The sequence below is a fragment of the Achroia grisella genome, unplaced genomic scaffold, assembly GCF_030625045.1.
Source record: "Achroia grisella isolate CSIRO2021 unplaced genomic scaffold, CSIRO_AGI_Agris_v1 utg3288, whole genome shotgun sequence".
NCBI lineage: Eukaryota > Metazoa > Arthropoda > Insecta > Lepidoptera > Pyralidae > Achroia > Achroia grisella.
The window spans coordinates 1,396-12,394 of record NW_026712800.1 but is presented as its reverse complement, the minus strand read 5'-3'; the positions used below and the strand labels follow the sequence as shown (position 1 = coordinate 12,394).

General features: G+C 32.8%; 1 protein-coding gene across 1 annotated transcript; it reads right to left on the bottom strand.

The window, feature by feature from the left end:
• Positions 1 to 333: 333 nt before the first annotated feature.
• LOC131843741 (facilitated trehalose transporter Tret1-like) lies at positions 334 to 8,457 on the bottom strand. Its single transcript, XM_059192469.1, has 7 exons — positions 8,403 to 8,457; positions 7,566 to 7,730; positions 4,981 to 5,180; positions 4,314 to 4,500; positions 3,748 to 4,133; positions 3,127 to 3,235; positions 334 to 2,371 (listed from the first exon to the last, which is right to left on the bottom strand). The coding sequence occupies exons 1-7, from the start codon at positions 8,455 to 8,457 to the stop codon at positions 2,073 to 2,075; spliced, it is 1,401 nt and encodes a 466-aa protein (XP_059048452.1). The 3' UTR covers positions 334 to 2,072.
• Between the last annotated feature and the right edge of the window lie 2,542 nt (positions 8,458 to 10,999).

The window sequence follows — 10,999 nt, the reverse complement described above, 5'->3', positions numbered from 1 at the left end:
AACCTGACATGGTACATTGCTAGCAATAAGATCATCAGTCCACATTACTAACAATCCCCTTTCCCCCTATGTAGGTATATTATGTATGTATTTACTAAAAAAAGTATTTTCATCCGTTGTTTAGTACCCATAACACGAGCTCTGCTTAGCTTGGGACTAGATGATGGTGTGTGAATTCTACAGGGATATTATTACATAATAGCTATAAGTAATAGATATAGAGAGAATAATGAGTCTATTCATGTAAAAATATAAAAATATATGAGTTTTACTTTTGTGACGTCAAATACATTTAAAACTCACTAAAATATAAGTTATGAAGGTACACCACAAAGTAATTTATTTCAGGTTCAAGTAGGTATATACATATGTAGTTACCACACTAAATGAATGACCAATAATTCTACAAACAATATTTAATTAAAACTTACTTATATTTACAAAATAGTTCAAGCATCAATAAAATTTAGATTTATTAACTACTAGTGGAGACTCCTGCCGCCTGCGCACGCGTTTAGTACATACCCAATGTGAATCGCCGTGTACTAAAGATACTTAATTAAACGACAAATATATATAAAACATCTATACAACGCCATTTAGTTGTTTATTAGTAAATTGATTAATAACATTGTCTATGTACAATCTTATTACAATGAATTTACTAATACAATAATTTAATAATAATTACGTATTAAAATATTCCCCAAATTAAATGTTATCTATACATATAAAAAAATTGGAGTCTGTTTGTAATATTGAAATAACCGTTTTTACTACATGCATATGAATATAAATACAGTACCAAAGTAACCACCAAAAAAACATTTTTTACAATTTTTGTCTGCCTGTCTGTTTGTTCCAGCTAATCTCTGAAATGGATGGACCGTTTTTGACGGTACTTTTTTTAGCTAATGTAATAAGTATGTAGTATGTTACTCACATAGGCTACTTTTATTTTAGAAAATAAAAGTTAAATTCCACGCGGACTAAGTCGCAGTAAAAATATCATCCTAACTCCTCCGCTCGTTTTTATTTGAAAACTTAACACATATGTAGCTCTAGGTAGGGGATTAATAGTAATACAGTGGCCCTGTGGGTACAGAGGCCCGATTGTTAATAATGTACCACGTCAGGTCGACCTCCATAGAGTCACCCCTGGAAACTGTGTTTAATTCCTGATGATTCCAAGATAACCTTCTAACCTGATTTCATGCTCATCCAATCATCGTTATCTGGTGCCCCGCCAGTGTGTAATAATTCCATTAATGATGGATATATTTAGCGGATACATATATAGCAGTAAATATAATTTAATCTGGTTTCCATAATAGTTGCACGATACACATAACTGTTACTTAGCAACAAGAACACAAATTTTATATGTGTTGGATTATACTTTTTATTCTAAAATCAATGTGCTTTATAATTAATACAGAAAAAAACACACTGACAAATATACAGTTTTGGCCAGATGATGATACCATTTTATATATTACTAGCTACTCGCCCCGGCTTCGCACGGGTGTATATGTACTATATAGATATAATAAACCTTACTCTAGATTCACTCTATCGATTTAAAAAAACCGCTTCAAAATCCGTTGCGTAGTTTTAAAGATTTAAGCATACATAGGGACAGACAGCGACAGAGACTTTATTTTGACTATGTAATGATACATGTACAAATAAAAGGATGAAGATATCTAAGTAGGTATGTATCTACAGTACCTAATTAAAGACTTCACAAGACCACATTTTGTCCATGTAGTATGGATGACCATATAATATTACAATATTATTAAAGCGAATCGCTGACTGTCTGTCTGTTTGTTACCTTTTCACGACTAAATGGTTGAATGGATTATAAATTTGATATGGCACTAGATTGTACATAGCCTATTTTTTAACTAAGAAGCAAACGAAAACACGTATAACAGCCAGTATTATCTGTATAAATTACGATATTCACCTACCAGGAGCTGGGCCCTCAATCTATTTATCATTCCAGGTGGATAAAAAATTACATAGATTACTATCTTACTTATTATTTACATACATAGTAACCGCACTCACTTACAAAGTGTAAACGTAGTTTTACATCCATTTCCCAGCAATTCCTGTATTTCAGTAAAAGTCTTCCCCTTTGTCTCTGGTATAAATAAAATAACAAATAAACAACCGAACACAGATATACAACTAAACATCCAGTAATTCCAATACACTCCGATATAATTGATTATAGTGTCGTTGTATCTGATGGCCAGAAACATGATTAGCATATTTGTAAAGATTGATATCGAAGCTCCCACGGTTTTAGTTGGTCTGTCGAATAACTCAGCCTGTAATGTGAAGAGAAGGGTTCCAGGACCTAGAAAACAAATATAATTTAAAAAGTGTGCTATAAAAGTGGCTTTAATAGAAATGATATTTATTGTAATCAATACAGAAGCAAACTCTAATACTGTCCCGGTATATAACTATCACAATATGTTTCATCCCTCCTATCGACCCCTCGTCCAATTCAAACGGGGATCGAAAGTTCGAGCGGACCCAACTTTAGTCTGAGGACCCTTAGACTAAAGTCGGATCATCAGGCAGGAGTTAGCATTCAGGCCCTTTATAAGTCTATCCACATATTTGGAGTGCTATCTGCGCTGGCCCTCTATCATTCGGCGAAGCTGTAAAGGCCAGCTGCAGTTAACAGCATTAGAATAGTTAAAAAAACTATTTATTTGAACGAGATACACTTTATAGAAAGTTGTCTGCATGGTCACCTTTGTATTAGATATTACAACCGATAAATTAAATTACAGGATATGGAGGCATGACACTTTAGTCCTTTGTGCGTCATATACCTAATGCCGTAGGTAATCCTGTTGTGCAGTGCTGTTCATATACATGTATGGCGACGATTTTTATTTACCATCAAGTAGACCGCCGGCTTCTTTGCATTTTAATTGCATAAAAAAAGTGCAGAATAAATAACGACAATCAAATTCAGGTAAGATATGCAAAAACATCGACAAATGCAGGGAAGTTAACATTCGGTTTAACAAACAATTGCTGAATAATTTAATGTAACCAATGACAAATTAAATAAAGATATACAAGTAGGTAAATTACCTGCAATAAAGCTGTATACGACAAAAATTATTGATACAATCGGGACATAGTTCAAAATTCCATGCATTTCCTGAGTTTCCTTTAATTTGAAAAATGTTCCCAGACCAAACTGAAACATTTGAATTATTTTTAGAAACGTAATATGCCAGTACATACTGATCTGCATACAAGGTAGACAGACACACTAAAAGGTTAAGTGCAATATTTTTGCTTATTTCACTTTTATTCTCTCACATACGCGCAAAAAAGTCTAATTCTGACGTTCCTTCCTACTAAATCTACTGCTTGATCTATAAGGTCTGCACACCATAGTTGGAGGCGTAGTAGAATACTAACCCAATCCCTAGGGGGAGGGGGTTCATCAGGTTGACATCCACGCGGTTCCCCCTGGAAATCATCATGATAAATTGCAGCATAAACGGTTAGCGCAGGCGGATGCACTACGTCCATAAGAAGAAAAAACCAATGCTGGGACTCCTGCATCGGTGCCACGGCGGTATACCGTGTGGTTTTTAGTTGACAAATATCCAACAGATCCAACCCGCGTAAGTAAATTGTTCGCTGTCTAATTCAGTAAACAATAATGCTGTTATCTAAAAATTGTTAAACAGAATGACTTACCGATCCAAGAGCAATCCCAAGAAATGAAATAGACAATATTGTTTTTCTACCGTACTTATCAATAATACAGGCCGTTATGCAACCTCCAAGTAGTTGCAACACTCCAACCACTGCCGAAGCAATCGCTGGACTAATATTAGTCTCCGTAGATTCCAATAGAGTTTGCAAATAGTAAGACACCGAATTGTATCCTGAACATTGAGTTAAAATTGATACACATATACACAAGTAAACAGCCTTCAGAAATAATTTCTCTCTGTAAACTTTTTTAGGCGTTTCAATTTGTTTTACGTTATTGCATAATGAATATTGTTCGATTTCAGCTTGAGCTAATTCCTCTGAACCTCGTAGGAATGTTAGCAACTGATGTGCTTCTTGTATTCGACCTGAAAGTATTTAGCATACCTATTATTTACTAAATAATTTATTTATACTAATATTCAGATTGAGGTAATTTTATTGCCATTTGATACGATCTATAAAAAAATTAGATATTGTTCACATTAAATAAGAAAAATATAAATCAAATAATTTAATAAAAACTACGTACTCGACCTGGCACCTACCTTTTGTGTACAAGAAATATGGACTTTGAGGTACAAATAACGCCGGAATAGAGCACAATATTGTCAAGCAGCTGTATAAGATATTGAGATTCAAATAGGTCATAAATGGTCCTACGATGAACATAGTCACGCAGCCCAGACCACAGATAACTTGTAAGATGGAGCACAAAGATCCTCGTATCTCATTCTAGAAAAATGAAGAAAATTACTATTATTTTCTTGTACTGGTAATATTATTTTCTTGTAATGGTAGAGCCCAACGGAGGGAGGTTGGCCTGATATCCTATCAGGCCAACCTCCCTCCGTTGGGCTCTGGAAAACATCGTTATAAATTCATTGTGAGTTTGTCACGATGGGCTAATTTACTTGATTTTATGACCTGATCTCAATTTATATTTTTTATTAGTGGCAGCGTAGACCATTGCCTTAGGTAGGCACACCGTTTCATAAAAAAAAAAATATATCAGAGATAGTTCTTATTGACTCCGATGTACCCCTATGTACCTGCTCTGACTTTAAAAACAGAACTGTAACCTTGATGATAGGTTTTTTTGGGCGAACTTTTTATAAAAATACAAATTGCTTTATTTTGAAGTCTGCTGATGTACTTCGAATATTTCTTAACTTAACAAGAATACTTAATATAATAAATTCTAAAGATACTTACGTTAGCGATTTCTGCTGAATATACAGAAATAATTGGAATTATCATGCCCATAGATACTCCACAGAATCCGCGGCCCAATAGAACAAGCCAGAACTTGTCAGCAAATACAAATATAAGGCCAGCAATTATATTTGGTAAAGATGATAATACTATAGTGTATTTATGTCCTATTACGTTAGATATGGGAGTAAGAAGCGCAGCTGAAACCGATAATATGACTTATATTTCATAATAACATATGGTTCCTAAGCAGTTTGCTTTTTAAAGTGAGATAGAGCTAGAAGACAGATTCAATTTATCACACGTAAGTATATAGGTATATCATATAAAGTAAGTATTGAACTTAGTTCAGTTTAGCTTCAATAATCATTAGACGACTCTGAGGTCGGTGATAAAACTATATTTTAAAACGAAATAGAACCCAAAATAAAAATGATTGCAATCTGTTTGCCTGTTCACGCAAAATTGCGTCAATCTCAGTAACTGTTGTTTTCATTAGTATATTGTGGTAAGCAATACTTAAATTTGGCGTTTGTTTTAATCGAATCAGTTTATGTACGAAAAAATGTCACAATGGTACGACGTCGCAGGTAACTTTAAAATATACCGTAGGTTTAAGCAGTAGGTATCTAGGTATTTTCTGTTATCCAAAATAACCTGAAAATTTCATATTGCTCATTCATATGGTAGACGTAGGTAGGTATATACACACAGATAATTTACAACATAAGTCTGGAAATATCAATTCGAATTTACATTTAAAAAAACTACCTACTATCAAGTGGCGCGTGATCAAATATGCGGGGACTTAAATTGGACAAGTGTTTTGACTTCACTTATATCAATATTGTATATACTATAAATACATAGGAGGTGAATAGTAGTTCTTTTAAAATAATTTGCTATAATCATTTTACAAGTTACTGGATGACTCTGCAAAAGTTGTATATCATATAAATTAATATTGCTATTAAATTAGGTTTGATGGTAAAATGGTGAAAAACAAAAGATAAATTTAGTGTGGTGGTCCACACTTATCACCTAGGGGAGATGGAGGTAAGATGGGGTAGTGGGTAAGACGGGGTACCCACCAAAATTTACAGTTCAAATTGATCAATCACGCTCTTTCAATCATCGTGCGACGCGCCACCATGAGACTTATCAGTCGCCGTGTGTTTAGTGGTTCACAAGTGCACAGTGTCGAAAAAAATGCAAAATAAGTGTTTTATTGCAAGTTGCTTATCACATTTTCTTCTGGCTTAACACGTGACTGTGGTTTGTTAAATAACGTTACCTGGTGAGGTGTTGTTGTGATTGATGCTTAAACTAATCTATAAAAAAGTAGGCATTGTGTTCTTTAAATATTATTGACTGTTTTGTTTTTATTTTTTTTTTATATATAAAAGGGCTCTGCAGGCAAGATGGGGTAACTGATGATAATAATTCGGTTCTAGTTTGTTTTCCAAAAAATGAGTTCGTTTTTGTGAGTTTGTCTTTTTAGAATGATTCTACGATTAACGTCGTCGGTCGTGATCCGAAGAATCCATGCGGGAAGCGAAGAGTTCAAGCGGTTTTGGATGAAAAAATGGGTTATAGAGAGAAAAGTTAAGGCTTCCTAAGGAAATTCTCTCGTGTTGCTAAAAAGCGTGGACACACAGCAATTATCACGTCGTCTTCTACAAAAAAGAATTAAAAGTCATCGCCCACAAAAAAAAACAGAGCTGAACAGAAAAACTGTAGAAAATAGAAACAAAAAAGAGAAAAGATGAATATAAAAAAAAAACGAAGAAAACTACTACAAAAGATCAAAATAAAAAATTAAAGAAGAATAGCCGATCACCGAAAACAGCAAAACAATGAAGAGTTTCAACATCTGAAGATGAAAGTGAAGATGGGGGAACACACCATGTATGTATTGTGATGAAGTTTGTTCCGTTTCCATTGAAGGGTGGATATCATGCTCATTAAGTGGAAGATGGACTCATAATAGCTGCGTAGAAATAGGATGATGATGATGATGATGAAGTCATCCATGTCTACGTGTTCTGCCAGCTCGAATAATCATCGTTCTACAGAGATCATAGGATCATTCTCATCACCCCATCTTACCTCAGGGAGGTACCCCATCTTACCAGCACCATGGGGCAAGACGGGGCAAAACACCTTTTTTTTATTTTATTTTTTTTTCTCTCAAATGTGTTACCTAAAGTTCCTAATGACACCAAATATAAGAATAATAATAATTAGTTGTTATTTAAAAAATAAATATGATTGTTTCACTATGTAATTTTTTATATTACAGACCTTTAAAGCTTAAGTACCCCATCTTGCCACCACCTCCCCTACATATATGAAAAATAATTCTCAGACATATTGAATAAACACACAATGTCTTTTGTTACAAACACAGTGAAACGAGAATTTTATATGTAAGTTAGTTTAGTAATAAGTTTTTTTTGCTGTAAAAAAGAAAGGTCCAGCATTTGATGTTTTAGTGAAATTGTAAAGGCCAGTAACTGCTGGTTGCATTAAAATAGTTAAAAAAAACTAGTTGAAATAAAAACGAAATCACTGCTGATACTCACAAAAAATGCTAACCAGTGGCCCAATGGATACCAACCAGGAGCCATCTTCAGTAGTGATTGGATTTGATAGTAGCATCTCTGTGCGGTTTCCCATCTTCATTAATTTCACCAGAACTGGTGAACCCCATCCTAAACTGAGTCCTGTACTCAGCACACTCAATGTTGCTAGAAAACGAAAGCATCACATTGATACGATTTTATTAGTAACGGTGACTAGTGCCCTAATTCCTAACAATGTATTAGGTGAACCCCTATGCAATTGGTAAGCAGAGTTACAAACCTAGGCCACAAATCTCTATTAAAAAGTTAATTGCAAAAGTAAAAAAATAGATAAAAAAATGACTATTTCATAACTCTTCGATAAACATCTAGATGTTAGGTCTCTGGGAACCTGTGTGGAATTTTTATTTAATGTTAGGTCAAGTCAAAAATTAGAGCAGTTTATTAACTTTGTTTACATATTACTTAAATAAGTAAATAATGTTATTGTATAATGCTTTAAAGAAAAATAAATTTAGGTAAATTTCTTGGCAGTTCTTCTCAATATAGATTCACTATAGATTAAACTGGACAAAAAAATAAATAATGTTAAGTAACTGTATCATGTAATTTAAATGCACCATATCTTCCTTCAAAGCGGAACACAGCTTGAAAAATTCAGCTGATAACAGCAGAAATATTCTCCTGATATGACACAACTCAAAAATTATTCATGTAAGACATTTTAGTAGTTAAGAAAAGGCAAGGTTTTTGGATTAAGACGTTCGTCCTTGGGAATTACAACAATTGAGAGGTTAATCAGAAATAAATATGTTAGATATGTGAGAAACAGCTTACCGCCGGTAACGATCATGTATTGCCACCAGATGGGACCTAATTTTAGACACAACATTATTTATTTTCTTTTTGTTTTATGTAAAATTATTTAATTTACAAGTGATGACAAAGATGTTAACTCTTATCGATAGTTAGTATTGTAATGAATAACAATTACAAACACAGCGGTACCTAATAATTTACACTTGGTTAAATAAGTGGATGATTAACATTTTTTTTTAATCGTAGACTAGCTTATTAACGTTACCTTGTTCAAAAATTATTGATTTTGAAGTAATTTAGTAGGTCACTATTTTTATATTTATACACACTATTAATATTTATATATTTATTTATATTTCCAAATTACAAAACTTATCAGGAGACATATTTTTCCTATTACAAAACCAACCCGACATCAACCAGAGAGATTTATTCTACATCAAACATAGAGTAATAAAGTTGCCATATTCATAAATGTGTGGATTGCTTTCTCAACACTCTTCCTCAATCCATACATTTTCATTATTCAAACCTACACTTAGTAATAACTTATTAAATACACTTTTACACAATGGCTTAGTAAGAATATCTGCTAATTGCTCTTTACTACAAATATATTTTACAGTTATCAAATTCTCTTCTACTTTCTGCTTTACAAAATTGTATTTCACATCTACATGTTTTAATCTCTTTTGTTCATAACTCTTTATACATTTAATAGTACTTTGGTTATCCTCAAAAACTATAACATTATCAATTACAATATCCAAATCAGCTAATAGTTTTATCATCCAACATGTTTCCATAATACATTCACACAAAGCTACAAATTCTGCCTCTGTTGTACTTAGTGCAACAGTATTTTGTTTCCTAGACTTCCATACTACAGTGTTATTAAAAACTTTCAACAAATATCCAGAAGTAGACTTTCTATCAGAGTCTCTAGCCCAATCAGCGTCTGCATACCCTAATAACGGTTTACTAGAATTATCCTTTTTATACAACAATGAAAAATTAACAGTCTTTTTAACATATCTTAACAATCTTTTAAGAGCTCTCCATAGATCAACATTTGGTTTAGATTGAAATCTACTTAAGTAATACACAGAAGCTGCTAAATCAGGTCTAGTACCAACTGTGGCATACATTAGGGATCCTATTAATGAACGACACTGTTTCTCATAAGATACATCAATAATTTCATTTTCATCATATTTATAATTAACATCCATAGGAGTGTCACAACCCTTACAATCCTGCATATTAAAATGTGTAAGAACCTTCATTAAATATTTTGATTGATCAATACAAATACCTTCAGATGTTTTATTAATTGATATACCTAGATACATTAAATTATTATTTCCCATATCTTTCATTTTAAATTTAGTTTTAAGGTATTCCTTCACCTTTTGGATATCCTTTACATTTGTACCCAAAATCAACAAATCATCAACATACAAAAGCAAGTATAAATTCCCTTTACTATATAAGCAATAGTCATTATCAGATCTCTTGAATCCATATTTGGTAATTGTGTCATTAAATTTTTCATACCAATATTTAGGTGACTTTTTTAAGCCATATAATGATTTTTTCAATTTCAGTACAAATCCTGGTGGAACATTCATTCCTGGTGGTGGTTGTAAATATACTTCTTCATTTATTTCTCCATACAAAAAAGCTCCCTTTACATCCATTTGGTGAATTTCATAATCTTTATTTGCTGCTACTGATAAAATAGTTCTTAAAGTCTGTAATCTTAATACGGGTGAATAAACATCTTCTATTATTCCTTCCTGTTGAAATCCTCTAATAACTAATCTCCCTTTACATATACTTTCCTTTCCTATATCCTTTCTTGTGAAAATCCATTTAGCATCAAGTATTTTCTTGTCATCTGGTTTTGGTACAATTTGAAATGTTTCATTTTCCTCTAATACTTTTAGTTCTTCTTGCACAGCTTTATTCCATTCCTTTCTATCCTCTCTTAATTGAATATCTTCATAATCCAGAGGAACATTCTCTGTATCACCTAATAATGCAAATAACACTTCATCACTTTCATCATTTAAATCAAGTATATAGTCTTCTTGCCATTTTGGTTTATTAATATTTCGTTTTGCTCTTCCTCTTTCTTTATTTTCCTGACATTTCTTACTCTCTATAATTTCTTCATTATTTTCATCTATATTTTCTTCATAAACCTCTTCCTCACTCATATTAATTGGTTTTGATTCTTCTTTTTCAGGTTCTGGTTCTTCATCAAAATCAGGTAAGTACACACTCTTTTCTTTCTTTATAGGTCTCTCATCAAACACTACATTTCTTGCTGTTACTACTTTTCCTGATTCTTCATCATAAAGTTTGTATCCTCCAATACTATATCCAATCATTATCATCTTCTTTCCTTTGTTATCTAACTTCCTTCTCAACTCTTTAGGTACATGATTATATGCTACACATCCGAAGACTCTTAAATTTGATACATCCGGTTTTTTATTTTCCCACAGCTCACTAGGTGTCTTCGCTCTTCCTGTAACTGGGCTTCGGTTCATTACATAGGCTGAATACATAACTGCTTCGCCCCAAAATTCCTTTTTTAATCCAGAATC

Excerpts from the sequence above, each read along its gene's own strand:
- LOC131843741 (XM_059192469.1), bottom strand. The coding sequence starts at position 8,457 with ATGTTGTGTCTAAAATTAGGTCCCATCTGGTGGCAATACATGATCGTT. Across the intron at positions 4,134-4,313 it reads ATATTTCTTGTACACAAAAG|GTCGAATACAAGAAGCACAT; the intron begins GTAGGTGCCAGG and ends AAATACTTTCAG. Across the intron at positions 3,236-3,747 it reads TTGGGATTGCTCTTGGATCG|TTTGGTCTGGGAACATTTTT; the intron begins GTAAGTCATTCT and ends CAAATGTTTCAG.